The 26,093-nt window shown below is 40.6% G+C and overlaps 1 protein-coding gene across 2 annotated transcripts in view; it reads left to right on the forward strand.

Annotated features, from left to right (window-relative positions):
* The window catches only part of RNF150 (ring finger protein 150), a 189,064-nt gene that overhangs the window by 110,132 nt on the left and 52,839 nt on the right, over positions 1 to 26,093 (forward strand). The window contains exons 2-4 of one of the 2 annotated variants that reach the window (XM_066233023.1): positions 6,400 to 6,650; positions 13,873 to 13,944; positions 14,706 to 14,788. In XM_066233023.1, the coding sequence (XP_066089120.1) occupies positions 6,400 to 6,650; positions 13,873 to 13,944; positions 14,706 to 14,788 (406 nt within the window). The remainder of the gene's footprint in view (positions 1 to 6,399; positions 6,651 to 13,872; positions 13,945 to 14,705; positions 14,789 to 26,093) is intronic. The other variant, XM_066233027.1, reaches the window with a different exon arrangement.

Below are 26,093 nucleotides of genomic sequence, written 5' to 3' on the forward strand. Positions count from 1 at the left end.
TCTCAAATATAATTCCAAGCCTGACCAGGTAGTAGCACAGTGGATAGAGCATTGGATTGGGATGCGGAGGACCCAGGTTCGAGACCCCAAAGTCGCCAGCTTAAGCACGGGCTCATCTGGTTTGATCAAAAGCTCACCAGCTTGGACCCAAAGTCACTGGCTCATGCTGCAGCCCCACAGTCAAGGCACATATGAGAAAGCAATCAATGATCAACTAAGGTGTCACAACGAAAATCTAAGAATTGATGCTTCTCATCTCTCTTCATTCCTGTCTGTCTGTCCCTATCTATCTCTCTGAGTCTCTCTCTGTATCTGTAAAATATATATATATATATATGTAGAGAAAGAACAGATCGCTTTTAAAGAACAAGAATCATGATGACATCAGAGTTCTGCACAGCTATGATAGTGTAAGCAGATATAACCATCATGAATGCAGTTAACTATTCAAATTCAAAAGCCTTCAGCAACTGACAGAACTTCAGAGAGAAACAGAGCAACAGCTGTATGAACATTTAATATGCCCTTTTCAGACAAACAAGCAGGCAAAAATAAGCAGAGACATAGAAGTCTGACTACTACAATTAATAAGTTTAATCAATAAGATATATACACCTAAAAAAGGCGTCTGAATACAATGTTTCTAAATACAAATAGAGCATATACTCCCCCAGAAATATATTAGATGATTAAGGGTCAATATCAAGAGGCTATGTTCTGGCCCTGGCCGGTTGGCTTAGCGTTAGAGCGTTGGCCTGGCGTGCGGGGGACCCGGGTTCGATTCCCGGCCAGGGCACATAGGAGAAGCGCCCATTTGCTTCTCCACCCCCACCCCCTCTTTCCTCTCTGTCTCTCTCTTCCCCTCCCGCAGCCAAGGCTCCATTGGAGCAAAGATGGCCGGGCGCTGGGGATGGCTCCTTGGCCTCTGCCCCAGGCGCTAGAGTAGCTCTGGTCTCGGCAGAGCAACGCCCCGGAGGGGCAGAGCATCGCCCCCTGGTGGGCAGAGCGTTGCCCCTGGTGGGCGTGCCGGGTGGATCCCAGTCGGGCGCATGCAGGAGTCTGTCTGACTGTCTCTCCCCGTTTCCAGCTTCAGGAAAATACAAAAAAAACAAAAACAACAACAAAAAACAAACAAACAAAAAAAGAGGCTATGTCCCTTGATCATAATGCAACAAAATAATTATTATGATAAATAGGTAACTTTAAAAAATTACATACGTTCAGAAAATAAATATATAATGCTAATTAATTCTTGGGTTCATGTGAAATTTGCTTCAGGAATTTATGTTTTTCACAAATACTTTATTATATAGTTTTATTCATAAAGGGATAGTGTTTATTAGATTTATCCTGAAATATTGTATGACTCTTTCTATATGTATAGATCACTTTTTCCATTACATATTCTGGCTGGATATTCTTGGTGTGTAGAGAGCTTTATTTTTGTATGTTGATCTGAATCTTGTATTTTACTGAACATTTTTCGACTTTTAGTGGTTAAATTATCTTGACTTGTTTAGGTCATCGTGTCATCTCCCAGATAATGATAGTTTGCACTGGTCCTTCCCAGGATTTACCACTGTGATTTCTATGTCTCTGCACCAGACATCACTTCTACTCTAAATCTTGGCTCATCCTTGTCTTACTTATAATTTGAATTAGAAAACTTGCAATCTGTTCTCCCTCCATTTAATTTACCATTTTGGGGAGATTCCCTTTGTCGCATAAAGGAAATTTCCTCTTATTATTTTGAATAAGAATCAGGAAGGGTACCATCCTCAACATATGGCTTCCGTCTCTAAGAAGCTGGTTGTTCCAGATCTCTCTATCTGAATTCACAAAAAAAGGGGAGACAGAGCCTGGGTGGACCACGCATCTCAACAGCCCAATATCCATCGCAGAGCCACAGCTATCTGCAGGGTAGGCTGAGGGTTAACACTTCGCTGGACAGCGTGTGCCCGGCTAACACACAAGTACTGAAGAAGTATTAGAGACCAGGCATTGGAGGACAGCTAGCTACACAAGATGGTCATGTGCATTGTTCCTTTAATTTGTTAATGCACTGAAGAGCATTAACATATTTTTTATGGTTAAATCAGTCTCACCTTCCTATGGTAAATCCCACCTTGATCATGTGGGTTTTTTCACTCTGTCGTTGGAATCTATTTGTGAACGCTTTATTCAGGATTTTGGCATCTGTGTTTATTAAAAATATTTTTAAACTAATGCAGAAAATGGTAATACTTTACAATTTCGTGTTACATAACAGTTTTACATATGTTATCGTCTTACTTGAGAATAGATGATTATCAGAAGCTGACTATAAAAAACCAATTGATATTAAGTGTGTAAATAGAAAATATAAATGGAAACTGCCTTTTTAAAAGATTAGTACTGCCTAACTTCTAAAGGGCCTTTGGTGAGACTATAATAAAAATTAGGGGAAAAAGAGGATGCAGGGGACTGAAAGATGGTTTTTGTTTACAAGAACCCAGGAGGAAGTTACCACCCTCAGGGACACACAAGGAGGAGTGAGGCTGCTGGCCCTTTAAATATCCAGCACTGTGCTGCTGTTCTAACCGGTTCTATCAATGGGATGTTTAAACAGCCTGGTTTTGCATTTATAAGTAAAGGATTTCCTGGTTATTAAACATTCTTTCTGAACTTTGGTTTTGATTCCCTACTTATCTGCATAGACTAAATTAGGTAAGCGGATGGAGCTCTCTCTTGGGAAAAGGAAGTGCTAAAACACACAGGTTGCTCTGCTGTTTGCCTGGCGGCCGGGTCACGCGTGACCTCGTCACACGTTCACTCATTCTCTCGCAGGGTTCAAGAGCTTTTCCGGAATACACAATAATTGTGTAACAGTGATTACTCAGAAGTACAAAGTGCCCTTGGGAGGAAAATAGATGGTCAGCTGACATAATTTTGCAAAAAGAGGCAATTGGTAGTAGACTGGGCAGCACAACAAACATAGAGGTGCCCGGATAGCCAGGCCTGTGCAGATTTTTGCCATACAGCGTAGGCTGTTTGTTTACTGCCCTCCTGAGTCTCAGAGCCTCAGGTGCACCACCGGTTTGGGGTCGGTGCCCAGGGCAGCACTGACTCTAAGGAGATCCCTCAGCGGGCTCTCAGCACTCTCCGGCCACCACAGTGCCACGTGCCCCCTCCCCCCTCACACACTCCTCAGAAGCAAGGACACCACTGAGTACCTGGGGAGGGCCGCTGGCTTCTCCCTGACCTTAGCTGCACATTCCAAAGCGAAGCAAAGATCAGGGAGTTGCCTGATAACTCACAGCGGAGCACATCTCATTGGAATGCATTCGATCCTACAGTAGCTTTTTGCCCTGGACTTTGGGCATTGATCAGACTGGTCACATAATTTATCCAAATGACTCTTTCTACTGGGAAAAGGCACAACCTTGGTAACTCTTTAACCATGCACAATACATAGCTGACAGCGCGTGGAGAGCTGTCCCAGAATCCCACTTGTGTTTTACCCTCATCAACCCAAGACCCCTTATGAGTATTGATGATGAAGAAAGTTAAAGCCCAGCTGAAGAGAACATCCTCGCTGCCATTTTCAGCCTTTCCAAGCTAATGTCATATATCACGAAGACACACACTGACAGGAGCAACACAGGTGGTGTAACTAAACACTTAAGTTTAAAATAGTTAATTACACTTTACCCTACAGGAAGAAAATGTTTTCTCGGGTTCCTGAAAATGGATAAAGAGCAACTTAGAGCTCATGGGTATCTGAACTTTGGTTTCCTATTTTTAAAATGTTGAGCTGGGGTTGGAAACAAGCTGTTCAGTTCCAGAGCTCAGCTCCTTACTGTTAGGCCCTGTGGTCTCTTAGTATAAGTAGGTAATAGGAGAGATGCAAGGGGGAAATTAGTGAAGGTAGAAGTAGGCTACCAGGTAGTAAATATGTTAAAAACCTAGACAACGAAAATAGCCTGGTGTGTAAGTTCAGCAAAACATAGTCCAACCTTACAGTAAAATAAAATCCAAAAGTAGATCCAAATATGTCTAAGAATTTAGGGGGAAAACAAATTGCATCCTATCTGTCTCTTTTCTGCCCATCACATTATAAGAGCTCAATTAGTGGTGAGCTCATATTTAGGATGTTCAAGATTTAAATGTAAGAAGTACCCTGACCTGTGGTGGCACAATGGATACAATGTTGATCTGGAACGCTCAGGTCTCTGGTTCGAAACCCCAAGGTCACTGGCTTGAGCCCAAAGCCCTCCCTCTGGCTCGAGCAAGGAGTCACTGGCTTTGCTTGAGCCCCCCACCCCCATCAATATGAAAAGCAATCAGTGAACAACTAAAGTGAAGCAAGTATGAGTTGATGTTTCTCACTTCTCTCTCTCTCTCTCACTTTCTTTCTCTCTCTCTCTAAAACCAAACAATAAAACTAAAAGGTTTCAAAAAGCAATTTTAAAGGAGTATTTCTGTCACCTTCGGTGGAGAAGCTCCCTAAGCAGAGTGTTGAAAGTGGAAGCCATAAGGGAATATAATAATAAAATTTGACTATTAAAATATATAAAACTTGTGCAAGCCTGAGCATACAAAGTCTTATAAGTAATCCAAAATCCTATTCTCAAAAAAAAAAAAATTATTCTAGAGCTTTGAACAGACATGCTTAAAAATATATATATAAGGGGATAAAATAAGTGAAAAGTTATTCTACAGCTACTGAAATATCTCTAAAATGGCTATAACACCAGATGAGCCTCACCAGGCCAAATTAGTCCAGTATATAAAGAAGTTATTTCTGTAGAAGCAAAACCTGCCAGCAACCTTAAACCCTCACAAACCCTCAGACCACATGCAGCCGTTAGCAGGAGTAAATATCAAAAGGGGAGCATTGGAATTGTCAGCAAATTCTGCAAAGTTGAAATTCAAGCCATCGGTTTCATTAATTCCCAGAAATTAACAGCCAAATATAAACACCCATGTGGCTTTGTGATTTTACAGTTGGACCAATGTGAAGGTCATGGAATTTTAAAAATATGTATAATTGATGTAGCATACACAGACACCTTTGTAGGTAGTCAGTTTTTAAAGTATTTATGCAGCATCAGGGAAGTACCATCAAGGAATTTAGGATTGAAAACCTGTGTCAACATCAAGGTCAAGTGAAAGCCCTGAGTAGCTTCTAAGAGACTTGCAACATCCTGAGCAAATATAATCTGGTAGTTCCGTCTAGCTGGCTGACCTCAGCATGTGTATGAGGCCAGAGTTAAGCAGCTACAGCCATGTTTAATTTTGTCTCTAAGCTACAACATCCTAATTGTAAATCTGCTCTCTTTAATTTGTAGTGACCACAGGTAGCAGGATACCTCCGTGTGGAAATGGGACCCATGGAGAGCTCTGTGGGCATCAATTTGAAATAGGTGATTCCTGAGAATTTACCCTAGTGAAGTTGCTGTTCTATGGAACAGCCACAGTGATATGTCAAGTTGGTGCTTTTGGAACTGGTATAATATTACTAAAGACCCCCTTGTGGAGGCCCCAGAACTGCTCACCGAGAGGATGTGCCTCACATAGTGTCCTGAAGAATAGGGACAATGATCCAGATAACTCAGACCCAAGAAAGTTGCCACTCTTGCTTTAAGCTGTCCAATCACAGGGGCGTTGTGGTGGGAGACTGGAAGTGGGGATGAAACAAGCCTGGAGTTATCTGTATAGCCTCCCATCTTCCCTCGCTTGGGTGAGGATACACATGTTGTTTACATTGAATTGGGTAAAATAAGCAAAAAATAGTTGTGAGACCATTATTTTATGTTGACAGATCATGGTAGAGCTCATTAAGAAACCCTAGGTAGGATTGCTTTGGGTACTCACTGTAGGAAGAATTTGATATGATAGGTAGTGATCTGTGATCAAGTATTCATAGTGTCTGAGTGACAGAAAGAGAAAGCTCACAGACCAATGGGGTAAAACTGCCTTTTACCCTTGTGCCATGGGTTACAGAGTGACTTTTCGCCTCTGCAGGAAGTGTGGGGTATGGAATGCAACATAGGACCATAAACTTGAATTAATTGGAAAGGGTCCACCTCTACCAGGGTCAACAATACCTTGGACAATTGAAGGATAACTTGGTTAACGACTTGTCTGGTACCAAAATTATGAATTCAGTTTAGGTTCTTTTCTGAGATACAAGACAGCAACATCCCAAGGGAGCTGAAGAAATAGAAAATTTGACTCGGTTTTTGGCTGTTAGATCTTAGACTTAGACCTGGAGATTAGATCCGGCAAATAATTGTCACAAATGGTGTCATTATCTGGTTGTGTGGTACTTTATCCAGACACTGCACTCTCTATCCTTTTCCCTGGCTCTCTCGTCCCCCTTTTCTTGTGGCCTCATCCTTTGTTCTCTCACAACAGGCGTAGAAGATATTGTGGCCATAATGATTCCAGAGCCGAAGGGGAAGGAGATCGTCAGCCTGCTGGAAAGGAACATCACTGTGATGATGTCCATCACCATCGGAACGCGGAACTTGCAGAAATACGTGAGCCGCACTTCGGTCGTGTTCGTCTCCATCTCCTTCATCGTCCTAATGATCATTTCCCTCGCATGGCTGGTCTTTTATTATATCCAGAGGTTTCGATATGCAAATGCCAGGGACAGGAACCAGGTGAGTAGCAACAAGTTTAAAAAAAAAAATTAAAAATGATTACATAAGGAAGACATGTTATTGTATGAACTTTGGAAATCATAGAAAATATCGAGACAAGACCAAAAGTACCTATTATGCCCCATTCGAAATAAGTGTTTAATGTCTGCCATATAGTTTTCAGATCTTTTCCAAATACACGTACTTTGATGGTTTGGTAGCAAGCACTGTTCTTTAAAAGGGACGTGCGTTGTCCCACGTCGCTACTGCTCATCTTCTGGACAATTATTTATTTAGGCACATAATAAAGGGAGAAAGGGGGCGTGAACTAAGATTATGCTGATAGTGGCAACATAATTTGTGAAGAGCAAGGATTTCCTCCTTGTGGATGGAAGAAAAGGAGATAAAACTTTTTTAAAAAAGCAATTTTGGAACAGATAATACACATGGTATAAAGTGCAAAAGGTATAAATGAAAAGTAGCTGCCTTCCCACGTGTGCCCCTTAGCTACCCAGGTCCTCTCCCAGGGGTCAGGGGTGTTTCTGTCTCCCAAAGAGCAGTAACTAAAATGATTCCTGGTGTTTCCCTGGAGAGAGTGCAGAGCCCCAGGGGACAGAAAGGCGGACTGGGTGTGGTGTCCGGGCAGTAGGCAGTGAGGGAATTAGCCACCAATCTGCCAGACGTATTTAGATAATCCAGATCTCAAAGGATCTTTGCCTCCCAGTTCTGTTCTGCGGGGAAGAAATCCTGAGCTGCTAAAACTGGAAATGACATGACTCTACATACCTGATTTTCCTAACAAGGGACCTGAGGTCCAGAGTGGTTAAGTGACTTGGCCAAAGTCACACAGTGACAGAAATAGGACTAAAAGCTACATCTTCTAACTTCCAAGCCATTGCCTTCTCTACAACACCTCTCACAAAAATAACCATGATACCCTTACCTTATTTCATATGTGTACAAACTGCTTAAAGTCATCAGTCAGTCTAATTCTCTTAGCCATTTCGCTAGACTTGTGGAGTGGTGATCTACACCATAGAAATTGACTGGACTGGTGGTGCACTGATTGCTGTTGCAACAACCAGGCCTGGAAGCATCATTAATAATAATATTAGAGAGCATGAGGGAAATGTCTGAGTCACCATGGCCACACGAGGTTCTAGATACTGGGACCAACTCTATTTATGTCTGCAGTGTCCTCTCTTCACCTAAAACATAAGAACACTTTGTTATTTTTCCACTTGGTGGTGGTGGTGATAATCATGATCATAAAATACAGCTATCAGTAAATGCAACAAACTATCCAATAAATGAGATAGAACATGAACTCAATTTTGATGCTGTTTTGGTGTCTTTATGTTCTTAGTTTTTTATTATCTTCATTGCATATCTGTTTATAACATGGAAGGGGACAAGAGAAAAGTGTCTTCTTTTTCTCTGTTTCCTAAATATTTAGGAGGTCACTAACTTCTGTATCTTGGGTTGAACTAGAGTCTATAATCGTTTACCCTCTTCACTGGCATTTATATAGAACTTTATTCTTTTAATAAATGGTTCTGTTTTTATTTTCCATGAAGCCCCTTATCTTTACTATTGTCAATGAACCAACAACCTCGGTGAATACTTTCTTATACTCATTTAGATTAAGTTGATGGATAAATCTAATTACTAAAATGACCCAACTCCTGATAATCTTCAGTGAAAAGCATGACTTGGATCTGGTTGGGTTAGAGCCAATCTGTGGGAGACCCCCAGACAAGGGAGAGGAATGCCCACTTAAAACAAAAGCCTCTAGAAACTAGAGTTGACCCCTAAATCTACCTGAGGCGGTCCCTGGGTCTTCCATTAGCATCCCGTTAGTCCACATTCTGAGAATCACCAAGGAAAGAATTTGTTCTGAGACAGACTTCTGGCTCCAATCCCCAGATTCTCTCTGTTCAGGCCCCAGGCAGGGCTCACTGAGCAGGGCCTAAGCAGGGGTCAGGAACCTATGGCTCATGAGCCAGATGTGGCTCTTTTGATGGCTGCATCTGGCTCACAGACAAATCTTTAATTAAAAAAAATAACGTTAAAAATATAAAACATTCTCATGTATTATAATCCATTTATTTCCTACTGCTCATGTTCATGGTTGCAGGTGGCTGGAGCCAATCACAGCTGTCTTCCAGGACAACTTCAATTTTTTATTGGATAATGCTTAACATACATGGGTCGTTGTATGGCTCTCATGGAATTACATTTTAAAATATGTGGCATTCATGGCTCTCTCAGCCAAAAAGGTTCCTGACCCCTGCACTAGAGGTTTCCTCTCCTTTACACTTGGTGCAGTTAAAAACCCGAAGACAGAAGAGACCAACTACCAAAGAGACAACTGCTCTACTTGGGCCCGTTCATTAAGAAGATTATGTTTTTACTCATTATCTCTTCAGTTTGCATTTAGGAAGTCCAATAATACTAGTTAAAAAATTGATGCAAGTGAGTCCATTTTTTTTATATATTCAGAAGTCAATACTTCTGTGTGTCATATGCAAAGGCATACATCTCTTGACAAAATTTGACTATATGCAAAAAGCATTTTTAAAACCTTTATGGTGTTTTTCACCTTCTTTTGTTAATCTGGATTCCTGTTGAGAAATCTAGCATGCCATGGTTTCCTAGCTATCATATGGATCTCAGAAGCAGACTTTTCTCTTCCCTCCAGGGTATCTAGAACATCTCTCCTTTCCCTGGAAGGCCAGACTTCCCTATATGTCATCAGTCACTCACCAAAGGTCACCCTTTTCCTTCTGAAGACAGGTATATGTGAATTAACATCTAAAATGAGGTTGGGCTCAAGGCACTTCCTGGGAAAGGAATACCATTTAACCATTTCTTCAGAACAATCAAAGAAAATGCGTCCTTCCTTCCTCTGTGAATTACTTGGACTTTCAGACAAGAAGACCTCATAGACTTGATGTTGAGAGGATCTGCTCATTTCCTCTTTTTTTTCTCTAAATTCTCCATCTGTTAATTCTGCAATTTGAGAAGCCCGTTTCCCAAATGCCTTTATCCTCCACTGACCTCCTGTAACCTCCCAGCCCTCAGTCACCAGAATGCCAGTAATAGAATTCCTCTTTCTAATTCCCTAACCATTAACTCTGCTGTTAGCCATAATCCCTGGTACCCTAATGTCAGTTTACTTACATTTCCTGAATAGAGACACCTTTTTCTCTTTTCAATAAAGGCAGCTTGCATTTTTCTTTAAAGGGGCATGGAAAAGGCTTTTATTATTATTATTATTTCTGGAAGAGAGAAAGGGATAGATTTTTTATATGCCCCATTTTTATTTAGATATAGCCAAAAGTAAAGTTTAAACACAGGGACAAGACAGGAAGCAGTGTTTGAGTTTACCTTACATGTTCACATTTAAGAAAGGCATACTTCATTTGCTAAAAATAATTTTAAATAAATTAAAATTTGAAAACATTATTTCTGGTTCACTTTCTTGAAAAAAAGTTGGTCTTCTCTGAGTATGATCCAATAACATTGTTTGAAAATAATCTTTGCTGCCTAATTGCTCTGCTTAGCCTTTGAAAATAATACTTTAAGTGATTGAATTGGAGCCAGATATTATATAATACCAATTCAACACAATTACAGCAATATTTGCTCTCATAACTTAAAATTAAAAGAATCAAAACTTGTTGGCTTTAGAGATCTCTTGTTCTGAATATCATATTCTGCAGCTTTGCCATGTTTACTCCATAACTAGTAGCCCCTTCCCCACGCCTTTTTAAAATATTTTATTTATTGATTTTTTTAGAGAGAGAGGAGTGAGAGAGAGAGACAGAGAGAGAGAGAAGGGGGAGGAGCAGGGAGCATCAACTCCCATATGTGCCTTGACCAGGCAAGCCCAAGGTTTCGAACCGGCAATCTCAGTGTTCCAGGTTGACGCTTTATCCCACTGCTCCACCACAGGTCAGGCCCCGACTTCTTCAATGAAAAGCAGCTTAGTTGAGACAGGCTGGTTTTGCCATGGTCAGTACCATAGCTCTGCTTACCTCACCACAAGCACCGCTTGTAGTTTGTGCGTGTATTTTCCCATTAACTGGCTAAATTTCTCAGGTTGTTTTCCATACTAAAAAAAAAAAAATCTCTTGGTTTAAGATTTTATTCATTCATCAACCATTAATGGAATTTCTACTAGATAGTAAACTAGAGAGAGCAAGAATTTGTGTATCTGTTTTCACTCTTTTTTTATTTTTATTTTCTTTTTTCAAAACCCAGAGCTGTGCCTGAGACAAAGTAAGGGATCTGAAATATGGGTTGAATCATCCAGTGTCAATTAGGCAAGGCAGCTTTGTTGAGATTAAAGGGAAGAAAACATAAACACAGCCCTGTCCTGGGGCTGCTTATTCAAGAGAAAGGTACCTGGGTTGATCTTAAAAACAGCTGATGTTGTCACAGTGCTATGAGGCAGAGGGACCAGGCCCTGTGAGGGTTTGGACCAGGCCCTGTGAGGGTTTAGACCAGGCATGGCCAACATACGGCCCCGCGGGCCGGATCCAGCCCACCTAATGAGTTTATGCGGCCAGGGATTAAATCTTTAATATTCTCTGCTACTTTAAAATCTCAGCTACTCAGAAGTGGAAGCATCTTTGATTATTGGAAATTGAGATATTTAAGAAGATAGTGATAAGCAGAAAAGAATTCCGGGTGTGACTAATCTTGGGTTAACTTCCAATAATTAGTCAAATGGATTTGTGATACTTCTTTATTTTTTTTAAAAAATTCCATTATAAAGATTTGCAACTTTTGTATTTGTTTGTATTTGATATGAACTGTTTGACATTTAGCCCCAATGTGAAACCCACATTCTTTTAGACGGAGTTTGCCAGTGCACACCCAAGTTCAAACAATTCATTATTTTTGTGGTCAAGTATGCTGAATCAAGTGACATTGTAGCATAGACAATAGCTGCAGTTGATAACTGAAAACGTGTCCAGACTTTGTAAAACGAAATAATTGTTTTATTTGCAATATAACCCTTCAAGCTCATTCTATTGATTAAATATTGTTTTAATTGATTGCAATATAGTTTAGATATTTATATGGTATGGAATTATATTTTTATTAAAATATATTTTTATTAAAATAATATTGTATGTTAAAATTTTTTCACTCTTATATTTATTCATAAACAAATTACATAATAAAATTTTGTTTACTTACACAAATCATTTTTTGTACTTAACATTTTTTAATTTTAATATTTTAAATGTTTAATATTTTAAATGTCTGGCCCGTGAAAAAAGTTTTCTTTCTAATCTGGCCCGGGGGGCAAAAACTGTTGGCCACGCGTGGTTTGAACCAAGGGCTCCTCTTTTCTGGAAGACATCCAGGGGGGGATCCCCCCAAAATTGCCTTGAGTTGAGACCAGAGAAGAAGAGAGAAAAGAGAGTTGCATCCTGTTTAGTTTTACCTCAGTCTCTTTTCTTTCCCTCTCACTGTATGTTCCCAATTGATATTTGTCACAGACTCTTCTTATTTTTTCTGCCAGCTTAGTTTGTTACCTACTCATGGACTTCTGCATAAATCTCAATTGTATTTATATATAGGTATCCTTTTAGGGAACAGCCAACTTTTACTATCCTACTTAAAATGCCAGTGGTTATTTTAAAAACTAGAAATTAAACAATTAAAAATAAAGTAAATTAATAAGGAGAACATCTCTTTTATTCTTATTTACTATACCTACCGTGTGTTAAGAGAAGTGCCTTGTGATAGGTACTTCAGAGATTTTGATTGGTTAGCCAGCAGGTTGGTTAGTTGGTTGGCTGAATTGGTAGTTGATTGGATAGCTGGCTTGTCAGATGTTGGTTGTTTGGCCAGCTGATTGGTTAGTTGGCTAGGATGGCTTGCTAGCTGGCCAGTTGATTGGTTGGTTGGCTGGGTGGCCAAATGTGAATTGGTTGGCTGGCTGCCTGAGTGGTTACTTGGTTGTCTGACTGGGCAGAAGTTGGTTGGTTAACGGACTGGCTGGTTGGTGAATAATGAGAATGGTAGTTTAGATTTGGCTTTAAAGTCAGACTTAATTTTTTTCAGATTCTAACTGACCTTTCACTAACACTATAATATTAAAACAATTTATATAAACTCTCTAAGTCGCAGTTCATTCTATGAAATAATATTTTTCTCATACCATTGCTGTAGGGATAAAGGATACTGCACATAAAGCTTTGGCATGGTACCCAGGTAAATTAACTGTTTGCTAGTATATGTTTGCCATTTTAAAGAAGAGAAAGAAGCTTGAATGTGACTTCCAAGAGAAACAAAATTAGTGAAAACAAATGCTTATTCTATTTAAATGTTTGTCCCATTTATCTCAGTTCTTCAAATCTGTCTTAGTGCTTCAAATACACATCTATAACAGACAGGTAGTACATGTACCTAGGGGGTGATATAATACACAAAACACTCACAAGCACAGAAGCTTGTTTCCTTGACAGATAAAAACTTAATTCCCTTCCCACCCTCTTTGTCTCTCACTCTTCCTCTTTGCATTATTGTAGCACTCACTAGAAAGTAACTTTATTTAAAAAAAATAGTGTGTATTCCCTCTTGACATGAATCATAGTGGTTACCTAGGTTTTTTCTTTATAATTATTTGTTAAACTAAACATATCTATTTTATGTATTTCCCTATATCCACACTTACACTTATACACACACGAAAGGGGTGAAATTAGCTTGTAAGAATGTGGTGAAACAGGATAGTACAGACTAAATATAAACCTCATTTAGGTCTACGTAAGCAAAGGAAATCCCTTAAAATTCCAAATTGAAAGGAATACACAAACAATAAATCCTGATTGTGAAAAAAGAGAACATGAAGTTTAGTCTAACTACTCCAGGTTGACTTGCTCTATGTCACAAATTAAGTGGCTAGAGTAGCAAATTACCAAACTTTTTTTTTTTTTTTTTTTTGCTAGTCTGTCTAGGTGTAACCTGCACTACTGTCCCCATAGGGTAGGACCTTTCAATGTCATATGCCACTTGCTTAACATTGGGCACAATGAGCTTCTCTCTCTCTAATAGTCCTTAGTCACTGAGCACAGATATCACCACCCTGTCTCTTCCAGACATCATGCACGCCAATTGTGCACGATTTCAGAGACGGCCACCCTGGTTTAGTAAATGCTGCCAGAAACAAAGTCAAGAATGCCAGGCCTTTCTTACTAACAAGCAGCTTTTGGTGTTGCAGCGCCGGCTGGGAGATGCAGCTAAGAAAGCCATCAGCAAGCTCCAGGTCAGAACCATCAGGAAGGGGGACAAGGTAACGATGGCCTTTTTTCTTCTCGGGGAGGAGCTGCTCAGACAAGCCCCTGGCTCTCCTGGCCAGCAGGGTAGAAGGAGAGGAGGATGGGAAAAGGGAGACTATAGTGTTAATAGTTGTCCCATTCGCCTCTGTTATTACACCCATCTTTATCAAATATAACTTAAAGCACTTTATAAAATGGATACAATAGGACAACAAAGTAGTTCGTGCAGAAAATACGAGAAATTAAAAAGGAAGTATAGAAAAAACCCCCAGATGAAACCTAGATGAAATTAATACACAAATGCATTACCAAAAATGTATAGCAGATGAGCCCCAAATTTATGTTGGGGCTTTCTAGCAGCCAATACAAAGAGAAAAAAAATTCAGTTTTTAAGCAGTAGCTAATTCCTACTCCAGTGTCCTACCAGACATTTTTTTTTTAAATGATTGTTACTGTATTCGGACTTGAAAAAGTTTTTCATGAATCTTTGCAAGGAAGACAATGTCACGTGCTGAATGATGCATTATCAGTAACGATACATGAAAAATTGCTTCCTCACAAAAGTGCTTTCAGGGAAACCCAGAAACAAATAGTGGAGGTTAGAAGGAAGGGAAACTAAGGCAATATACAATAAATTATCAATTAAGAACGCTGACCCCACCACTGCCGAAGCCTGGGTCCAGGGCAAGCTGTCTTTTGGCATATTATTTGGGTATTTTCACAGGAGTTGAAGCTACAAAGGAAGGTAGGCTCACGAGTGCTTCCTCTGTTGCAGGAAACAGAGCCCGACTTTGACAACTGTGCAGTGTGTATTGAAGGCTACAAGCCCAGCGACGTGGTCCGGATCTTGCCCTGCCGGTGAGTCCCTAGGCTGGGGTGGGTGTGTGGTGACGCCGGCGCAGACCTGCTAGGTCCACGTGCACAAACGTTGCCGTTTGTCAGTCCCAAACAACTAAAAAGCTCGTTCTTTTTGGTGTAACCTTTCTCCTTGAAATAGTCTCCTGGTCCTCTTTGTGCCAAAGGAAGTATGCCACAATGAACGAGGACCTCATGATACCGTCTGATGAGGTTGTGGGTACAGTTTTCTTTACAACGGATTTGCGGTACTCAGAATCAAGTCTCGACTTTGCAGTGCTGTTTTAATTAAGTGAATAAAATCTTTAAGATATTTTGTGAATGATCATGAAGGGATCAGCAGCCAGAATATGGTCAGGAATGTGGAGGAAGCCAAAAGCAGAGGCCATGATTCCATTTCCCTTGTTTTTGTTTTTCTTTTGTTTTATTTTTTTTTCTAAGAATCAGCCTTTTGTTTTCTTTAAGTATAGTATGAATTTAGTTGATTTGAGGATATATCTTTCTTCTTTTAGAAATGAAGGCCCTGGCCGGTTGGCTCAGTGGTAAAGCATCGGCCTGGCGTGCAGGAGTCCCGGGTTCAATTCCCAGCCAGGGCACACAGGAGAGGCACCCATCTGCTTCTCCACCCCCCTTCCTTCCTCTCTGTCTCTCTCTTCCCCTCCCACAGCCAAGGCTCCATTGGAGCAAAGTTGACCCGGGCACCGGGGATGGCTCCTTGGCCTCTGCCCCAGGTGCTAGAATGGCTCTGGTCGCAACAGAGCGACGCCCCAGATGGGCAGAGCATCACCCCTTGGTGGGCATGCTGGGTGGATCCTAGTCAGGCGCATGTGGGAATCTGTCTGACTGCCTCCCTGTTTCCAACTTCAGAAAAATACAAAAAAAAAAAATTTTAGGCAAATTGCTTATTAGGAAACCAGGCCTGAGGCAAGTGTACTCAGGTGGCCCCAGCCAAGGCCTTCCAGTGGGGTTCCTTTTCTTGGTTCATTGATGCTCCTCCATCTCTAAGATGAAATTTTAAGGTGGGCACGTGAAGACACAGTGGTTTCCTTCATGTGAGAGCACTATCCATAAATTCTCCCCCTAGACCCTTTCGTGGGTGTTCACTCGGTGACGTCTAGAAACGCTGGCAAAGAATGACAGTGCGTGAACCAACAGAGCCTCTCAGCGCAATGTCTTCCATCTCTGCAGATTCTATTAAGGGTTTTATAAAACCTGATCATTATAAGACAAGAAAGTGCTTTCCTTTATTCTATTTCTTGGAGATTTACAGTCCTGTGAGGCCGTCTCTATTCAAAATACATCCAAAGCACATCCAAGTTAAATAGCAAGTTTTTCCTGATACGCCAAAGAACTTGACAAATATAATTCAGAAAATCTGTTTTCAGCACTAGATGCAACACCACTTTCACTCTGTCATTCATGCGGTATGAAATAGCTGTTCATGTAGAGCTCTGTCTCGAGAATGTTTTCTGTTCCTGCAGTTTACTCCACTGTGTCCCTATTGTGTAACCTCTGGCTGATGGCAACTTTTAATTGTGACAAATTACATGGCTTTAGCAGTATTCAGATTGTCGTGATATAGCATGCCAGATCTCCTTTCACAGTAACATATTTCGTGTTTTGGAAATATGAACCAATTAAAAAAAAGCATTTTTATATTTATCACACACACACACACACACAACAAAACCTTAGAAGCATCTATTTTATTTACATTAGCCCTTACCTTAGGCCTGTTCAGTCTGGCCTCAAGCTTTTCCTTTTTACATCATTATATTTGGTCCTCAGCTAACTCCTTGGTTCTTTGTACTTCAAGCTCTGTACTGTCCATCTGCTTTTATTTCCTAACCGTGAGCCCTGCTTTAAATAACAGCAAAATGCATTGAGCATCCCACACAGGTTTTACTGAACGACTGCTGGATCTTAGGCTCACCACACCAAGTCACTCTTGGAAGAACTCAGACATTTTCTTACCCATGCTGACTTTAAAATCAAGATATGTTTATGCCCATTGCTTGTTTCTGCCTGACAGTTTGTACTAATGGATGTTACCAAACAAATGCACTGGCTTTTGCTTTTTGCTAGATAATTTCCTCCAAAGTATTATTAAGCCTTTGCTCCTATGAACTTCATAGACGTTCTTTCCCATTATTTCCAGGCTGACTCATCCACAGGATTCTTTGCATCTCCTTGGAGTACAGACTTTCCAAAAATGTTCCAGTTTATTGTCTTCTTTCTCTGATACTCTTTTCTGTGGCCTCCTCACTCCTGGCACGCTGGGTACCTCTCTCCTCTGTTGTTGCCTGGTTGGATGTCTCTCTGTAAGGCCGGTGGCTGTGGCCATGCAGGTTCCCATTGGATTCAGGCAGATGATAAAGGAACTATGGAGCAGAAAAATGGTGGGCCATTCCGTTTATTAGAGTCTCGTACCTGAGGACAAGCAAACAGGCAGGGGAAACTGCTTCCCTCTCTCTGGGCTGAGGAGGAAAAATCCCTTCTCCAGCAAACAATAGCAAACAATCGCCCTTCCCAATGACAGCAGGCAATCTGCAATCTACAATCTACTGCAGGGGCCCCCAAACTATGGCCCGCGGGCCACATGCGGCCCCCTGAGGCCATTTATCCGGCCCCCGCCGCACTTCTGGAAGGGGCATCTCTTTCATTGGTGGTCAGTGAGAGGAGCATAGTTCCCATTGGAATACTGGTCAGTTTGTTTATTTAAATTTACTTGTTCTTTATTTTAAATATTGTATTTGTTCCCATTTTGGTTTTTTTTTTTACTTTAAAATAAGATATGTGCAGTGTGCATAGGGATTTGTTCATAGTTTTTTTTATAGTCTGGCCCTCCAACGGTCTGAGGGACAGTGAACTGGCCCCCTGTGTAAAAAGTTTGGGGACCCCTGATCTACAGTCTGCCCCCTGAGGACAAGCACCTGCAGCCTTACACAGACTGTACACACGTGGTGCTGCCCCGTGCTCATGCACCAATCAGGCAAAGGACAAGCGAGCCAACCTAACACTCTTATTTGCCCAGCATTTTCCATGCTACTCAGCAATGGATGCTCTGAACCACCATGTTTTCAGAATCATTCTCCTGTTTGTCTCTGAGAGACCCATGCACAAGTTAGAAGGGACTAATAAATGATTTCCCCCGGCCCATTTGTAGTCATGGTGATGATTAGATCGAAGGAAGTGCCTACCAGCTCCAAGTACAAGTTTTCTTTAACAACACACCTATGAATTTGGAAATCAGTTCTTGCTTTTACAGGTGCTACTTTACTTAAAATGGATAAACTCTTTAAAATACTTTATGAATGGGCCCTAGATGCTTGGCTCAGTGGATTGAGCATCAGCCCCGGCATGCGGACATCCCAGGTTCGATCCCCAGTCAGAACACACATTCCTTTCCCTCTCATCCTTCTCTCTCTCTTCCCCTCTTGCAGCCAGTGGTTTGATTGGTCCAAGCATCAGCCTCAGGCACTGAGGACAGCTCAATCAATTTGAGCAGCGTTGTTAGGTAGATCCTGGTGCGCATGTGTGAGTCTGTCTCCCCTCATCTCACTTTAAAAAAGAAAACTTTATGAATGATCTTGAAGGGAACAGTAGCCAGAATATGATCAGGGTAAGTAAGAAATCAAAGGCAGATTCCACTTCCCTTGATCTTCTTACTAACAGAAACAAAATGTAACAGTGCCACTGAAACTTTTAGAATCTAGGAGAGAGCACCAGCTACCTGTGTGTTGGTTTTTCAATTTAAGCTTGACCTTTATTGACAGAAGAAAATGTCATTGAAGGAACTTAAATTTTGATTCAGGAATCTAATTTATCTAACTAAAAATTGGTCTTTACATATTTAATTCAAAACCTGCCAAGTAAAAATTGTACACATCGATAGTTATTATTATTGCTATCATTACAATATAATGTGACGTTATTCTTTTTTTTTTGGTATCTTTCTGAAGCTGGAAACGGGGAGAGACAGTCAGACAGACTCCTGCATGCGCCCAACCAGGATCCACCCGGCACGCCCACCAGGGGGCGATGCTTTGCCCCTCCGGGGCCTCGCTCTGTTGCGACCAGAGCCACTCTAGCGCCTGGGGCAGAGGCCAAGGAGCCATCCCCAGCGCCCAGGCCATCTTTGCTCCAACGGAGCCTTGGCTGCGGGAGGGGAAGAGAGAGACAGAGAGGAAGGAAAGGGGGAGGGGTGGAGAAGCAGATGGGCACTTCTCCTGTGTGCCCTGGCTGGGAATTGAACCCGGGACTTCTGCATGCCAGGCCAACGCTCTACCACTAAGCCAACCGGCCAGGGCCTGTGACGTTATTCTTATCACCATTATTAGAACCATTACTGTTCCTAGTGCCATCACCACGTCATTACATCTTCATGCTTTACTGTCTTTCTGCAGTAGCCTCTCTCTAAGCTGTCTGCTTCTACTCCTGCCCCTTAATCATTCATTCTGATAAGTCTATTTTTAATTATGCAGACAGATTAGCTTGACTCCACGTACTTTTCAGTGAGTGCAACTTTAAATTCACTAAGTGTATCAGAAGTGTGACAAGAAAAATTATTTGGGGGGAGGATTAATTGAAATATACTCCAGTCCTCTATTTATTAAATTGCACTTCTGCAACAAGGTACGTAGATTCACAGAAAACTAAAAATGTAAAAATGTGTGTTGTACCTTTGGGCTCCTTACAAGAGGACTGAGTTGGCTGGTGCAATCAAAGGAATTTCTGTATGAATAACCCTTAGGAAAACTGCCATGTGTCTTTTCTTAATATTTTGTACCCTTCTCGGTGGATACTTGCCACAGCAATTCATGTATGGAATAATTGCATTTCTCCCAAGCAAGGGGGTGTTTTTATACTGTAGTTATTAAATGCTGATTTGAGATTAAGAAAAAAAGTTATGCTGGAAACACTGATTCAAGCAGAAACCCAAATAGTGTTCCAAAGAAGAAAGAAAAGTACAAAGCTCTTAAAGTAAAAAGTACATTCCTGAGAATTATCAGTCCAGCATTCTTAGCCCTATAGAAATTGGTGCGGGATGGTTATCAGTCAGATGTCAGACACCCTGGATGATGGATACCAGGTGGTCCGGGAGATGAGTACCAGGAGGTCTGGTCATGTCCAGTGGTCTGGATAATGGATGTCAGGTGGATGGATGTGTGAGTATTTTGGGGTGTAATCATGTGGCCTGGATATGTGAGTCTTTCAGTGAGTAATATGAGTGTTAAGTTATCTGCAGGCCCAGATGTATATCTATGCATTAAGGTAGGACTGGAAAGTTAAAAAAAAATGTTTAAGTTTTCCAACGAGTGAAAACAGGAATAGAGTCCTTCCTCATGCCACGACTTTCATAATGTTAATCATTATAGCAGCTTGGTTAAAGTGACTCCATTTTGTACATTCCCTCTCTTCACTCTTTCCTCAAGCCTGTTGTAGAGCCGAGGTAGGAAGTGGCGGAGGCCTGAAGAGGAGTGGGGGGGGGGGGGGGCAGGGAGAAGGACCTGGTGGGGGGGGCAGGGAGAAGGACCTGGTCAGGAGGGATTTGGGAGGGAACCCCAGCTCAGCATTTGGAAGAGTTGTAAATGGCTGCCTGTATCGGTTGGTGACTGGTAGATACCTCTGTATTTGCTTCTATTTAAAACATGCTCATATCTTTTCATTTGGGTTCTAAACAATAGAAAAAAATTGAGCGGCTAGCACACTATTGCTCTGACGCCAGAACAGAAGAAATGGAGTTCAAGCACTGAGATAGACTTCCTCTATCACTCAAAATACTTGATGACCAACTTCAGCTTAGCGTTTGGAAATGTTCTTCTGAGTTACGTTGGCCCAGAACACTCCGATAACTGGCTCATTGAGGCACAATCCCATTTTGAGTAGATACTTGCTTGATTCTGTATATAAATGCTGTGCTTCCCTTCCTCTTTCTTCTCTCTCTGTTTTAGGAATGAGACTAAATTTCAATTGTATCAGTATATGAGCTCTCTTTGGTAATTTGGGACATACAAGATATATGTTTTCCTTTGACACCTAAGCCTACATTTTTACAGAGATCAGAACATCACTAACAGTATTCCTGTTGACAAAGATGAAATGGAGATTGAAACACAGTAATATGCCAGATTAAAAGCCAAAACCAGAATGAGGGGTTACCATTAAAGTGCAGTTACTAATTAATAGTAAACGGACAAATGAAGCTTGTCAGTGCAAATTGGGGTCATAGATAACCTAAATGGCAAAGAAATTCCTTAGTAGCATTTTAATATCTGAGTCGGATAGAACCTAAGAGCGATAAGGCCTGAAAATTATTGAAATAAGAATTTTTCAACGGCTGTTAAGTCAAAGCCCAGTTTCGGTCTACTACGTAGTTTCAGCAGATTCTTTGAAGGGCTGTTATGTACCATGCGTCTACCATTGACAAAGACACGCAGCTCATCCCCATCTATCTAACCAGTCAGACAACTGCTTTTCTTTTTTAGTTGATGTGACTGGCATATTTTTAACATGAACCTTATTGTTAATTGCTTCCACAAATCCCAGAATCCATTAACTCCTGTCCCCAAAGGCAGATGGCATTTTCTTCTACCGGAGAAGTAGCTCTGGGAGACATGTAGTATAAAGCACACAGCAAACAGTGAAGAGATCCATTTGTAGAGCTTTCTAAACAAGCACATATTGTAAGACTTCCAGAGTGACTTGCCTGCCACGGCCCAGCCTCGTTAAAGTCAAATAAATGAGATTCGCTGATCTAATGCAGGCGAGAGCACAGTAGTACACTCATTGGGCGGCTGGCGTCCACTGCGCCTCCCTGGAAGGCTGTTTGGTCAGTGTGTCCCAGAGAGTTTCCTTGCTCATATTGTCTGCTCCAACCAAACCCACCTGGGCAGTTCATAGCCTCCCCTGACTCTCCTGTAACTCTACTGTGCGATCCATGTTTTGGATCCTTTAATGACAGCTCAAGGTGACATCACAATTGGATGCTGATATTCATCTGGGAACTTCTCTTTGTAGGGGGTGGGTGGGTTGTGGGGAGGGGACTTTCATTCACACTTCTTGCCAGACATGACATGATCATTGGAAACAACATGACATAAAGAAGAATTACAATCTGATGTAAAGAAGAAAATGGACATCATTTTAATATTTGAAAATACTAAGCGTCACAGCCAACTTTTTTATTGAAAACACGAAATATAAACACTAGCCCCTTAAGAAGTTTTCCCTAGGGGCCAGTCTGATTTTTAGATGATTCAAGTGAACTGAATGTCTGTGTGGACAGAAAATTCCAATCTCTTTATGAGTAAAAGAAATTTACAAAATGCTGAAACATGATCAGGATTCTGAGCATGAGTCCTATAACTCGTGAAGCGGGAGACAAAGGAAGGCTTTCTCGCAGGGCAGCAGCGTCTGTCCTGACTCTACCCTGCGTGCCTGCGACACAGGCTTGATTAGGAACAGATATTCTCCCAAGTGGCTTTATTTGAAAAGAATGATAAATGCTGGCTGGTTTTCATAAGGTTTGAGTTACTCTTTCAAGCCCATGTTACGCAAGTTAGATTATGGGGCACTCTGTTTGCTTAGAGAAGTGATTTTTAAAATAACTTTCAAGGTTTTCTTGCTAATTATGACATTTTGACAATAGAGGAAAGTGTACCGAACTAAACGAACAAAAAAAATCTCACCACCCAGAAATAATTATTATTAATATTAGTGTATTTAATTTTTTAATACATGTATATAAATAGCATATATATTGTTATGCATTGCATGTTGTTAAATATTGTCACATATACATTAAAAGTTGTAGAGTCTTGCCATTAATAAAATTTTTATTCTACTTTTTATTTAATATTAAAAAGTGAGCATTTGGCCCTGGCCGGTTGGCTCAGTGGTGGAGCGTCGGCCTGGTGTGCAAAGGTCCTGGGTTCGATTCCCAGCCAGGGCACAAGAGGAAAAGCGCCCATCTGCTTCTCTACCCCTCCCCCTCTCCTTCCTCTCTGTCTCTCTCTTCCCCTCCCGCAGCCGAGGCTCCATTGGAGCGGGGATGGCCCGGGCGCTGGGGATGGCTTCTTGGCCTCTGCCCCAGGCGCTAGAGTGGCTCTGGTCACGACAGAGCGATGCCCCGGAGGGGCAGAGCATCGCCCCCTGGTGGGCAGAGCGTCGGCCCCTGGTGGGCGTGCCGGGTGGATCCCGGTCGGGCGCATGCGGGAGTCTGTCTGACTGTCTCCCCGTTTCCAGCTTCGAAAAAATACAAAAAAAAAAAAAGTGAGCATTTTTTCATAATTAGAAATCATTTTTAAGTATCTTGGTGGTGGCAGAGTAGCCCATTATTAGAATTTAGTCCTAAAAATGAACTTACTGGATCAAAGTGATTTTAAAGGACCTTGATAAGTTTTGTCCAACTGCTTTCTTGAAAGGCGGTAATAGTTTACACCTCACTAGTGGTGCATGTGAATGCTTATGTTGGTGACACTGTGGAACTGTGAGGTAGTGCCATCTTACACATCTTTCTCATCTGATAGCCAAGTGTAAAGGCAGCATTAGTTTTCATTCCCATGTCTTTGATTTCTCTGAGATATTACTGTTGACTAATTCAAGGTCTTTATATATAATATCATATTAACTCTAAATTGTAATTGATTGTAAGATGCATGCCAATTTTTTTATTTAGACAATTAATTTTAATGGGGTGACATTGGTCAACTAAAGTACGTCGATTTAGAGAAAACATCTCCACATCATTTTGACATTTAATTATGTTTTAATCGAATCACCCAAAGTCAAATTGTCCTCTGTCACCTTTTATTTGGTTTTCTTTATGCTCCTCCCCTTACCCACCCCTTCTCTCTCGTCCCTTCCCCTCCCCCTGGTAAACACTGCACTCTTATCTATGTCCATGAGTCTCAATTTTGTGCCCCACCTATGTATAAAATCATACAGTTCTTAGTTTTTTCTGATTTACTTATTTCACTCAGTATAATGTTCTCAAGTTCCATCTACATTGTCGTAAATGATACTATATCATCATTTCTTATGGCTGAGTAGTATTCTATAGTGTATATGTACCACATATTCTTTATCCAATCATCTATTGAAGAACATTTTAGTTGTTTCCATGTCTTGGCCACTGTGAACAATGATGTGATGAACATAGGGCTGCATGAGTCTTTATGTACCCATGTTTTCAAGTTTTGGGGGTAGATACCCAGTAGAGGGATTGCTGGGTCATATGGTAGTTCTATTCTTAATTTTTTGAGGAACCACCACACTTTCTTCCATAATGGTTGTACTACTTTACATTCCCACAGCAGTGAATGAGGGTTCCTTTTTCTCCACAGCCTCTCCAACACTTGTTATTACCTGTCTTGTTGATAATAGCTAATCTAACAAGTGTGAGGTGGTATTTCATTGTAGTTTTGATTTGCTTTTCTCGAATAGCTAGTGAAGATGAGCATCTTTTCATATACCTATTGGCCATTTATATTTCTTCTTGGGAGAAATATCTGTTCATGTTTTCTTCTCATTTTTTTTATTGGATTATTTGCTTGTTTGTTGTTAAGTTTTGTTAGTTCTTTGTATATTTTGGATATTTGGCCCTTATCTGAGCTGTTGTTTAAAAATATCCTCTTCCATTTAGTTGGCTGTCTGTCTATTTTGAGATGCTTACTAATTTTAAAGATGTTAAGGGGGGGGATATAGTAAATGGTATGACGAGAAGTGATAAAATGCGATGTTAACTTTTTTAACTTTTTTTTTTTTTTTTTACAGAAACAGAGAGTCAGAGAGAGGGATAGATAGGAACAGACAGATAGGAACGGAGAGATGAGAAGTATCAATCATTAGTTTTTTGTTGCGCATTGCAACACCTTAGTTGTTCATTGATTGCTTTCTCATATGTGCCTTGACTGTGGGCCTTCAGCAGACTGAGTAACCCCTTGCTCGAGCCAGCGACCTTGGGTCCAAGCTGGTGAGCTTTTGCTCAAACCAGATGAGCCCACACTCAAGCTGGCGATCTCGGGGTCTCGAACCTGGGTCCTCTGCATCCCAGTCTGATGGTCTATCCACTGTGCCACCGCCTGGTCAGGCAATGTTAACTATTTTTAAATTTTTGTTTTCATAGTTTTAATAAGTAGCATTTTTTTCATTTAAATATTTTAATACTTTGATAATGCTTTTTGATTAACAGTAAAAATTTTATAGATTTATACATTTTTATCTTTGCTCAGTTTTATCTCATTCTCTTTATGCTTCCCTATCAAGAAATAAAATAACCTTGATTAACTACATTTAAAAAAACATATCTCATATTTATGTTATTGTAAGGCTCCCATTCAATAGTCATTGTTTGGAAACCATTATTAAAAAACTCATACTTACAAGAACATAACTTTACATACTTTGCCAAATTAAAAGTTATATAGCATGATGGGAACTTAAAATGGCTCAACTGCTTTGGAAATCTGACAGTTTCTACTAAAGTTAAACATATACTATCCTCTGACCTATCAGTTCTGGTCTTAGATATATACCCAGGAAAAATGAATGCATACGTCCACAGAAACACTTGTATAAGACTTGTCATTGCACATTTATTCATAATAGCCAAAAAAGGAAAACAACTCAAATGTCTAACAACAGAAAAATGTATAAACAAATTGGGCTACATACATGAAATGGAATATTACTCAACGTATATTAAGAAGTATAAATCAAAACACATGTGAGCCTGAAAACATTATGTTGAGCAAAAGAAACCCAGGTAAGAAGAAGAATATGTGCTTTATGATCCTATTTATATAAATTTAATCACAAGCAAAGCTTATTGATGCTGACAGATGTCATAATGGTGGCAGAGTGGGTATTGACTGGTAAGGGCAGGAGAGCTCTCCCAGGGTGATGAAAACTGTATACCTTCATCTGAGTAGTGTGGACATATATACACACTTCAATTGCTGAAAAAAACTTTAAAGGACCAAAGAAGCTATGCTGTACACTTAAAAAAAAAGTTCACTTTGTGCCTTAGTCAAAATGACAAATTTTAAGTCCAAAGTGTGCTGATGGTGTTTTCTAATGATTTTTTCTTTGATTACTTTGGATGTGTATGCATACCCAGCCCAAAATTAGGTGCATCATTTGATCAAAGGAATTAAAGAAAGAGGACATGAAAGGAGATGGCAGAACTGAAAAATGATGTCTGATGTGTTACTTTGTCGTCTTTTCAGCAGAGCAAATGCTGCCTTAGGAAAGAAGTCCTGAACTATAATAACCTTGTTAAATACGGCATTCTGACTTCAAATGT

Source organism: Saccopteryx bilineata, chromosome 1, assembly GCF_036850765.1.
Source record: "Saccopteryx bilineata isolate mSacBil1 chromosome 1, mSacBil1_pri_phased_curated, whole genome shotgun sequence".
Lineage (NCBI taxonomy): Eukaryota > Metazoa > Chordata > Mammalia > Chiroptera > Emballonuridae > Saccopteryx > Saccopteryx bilineata.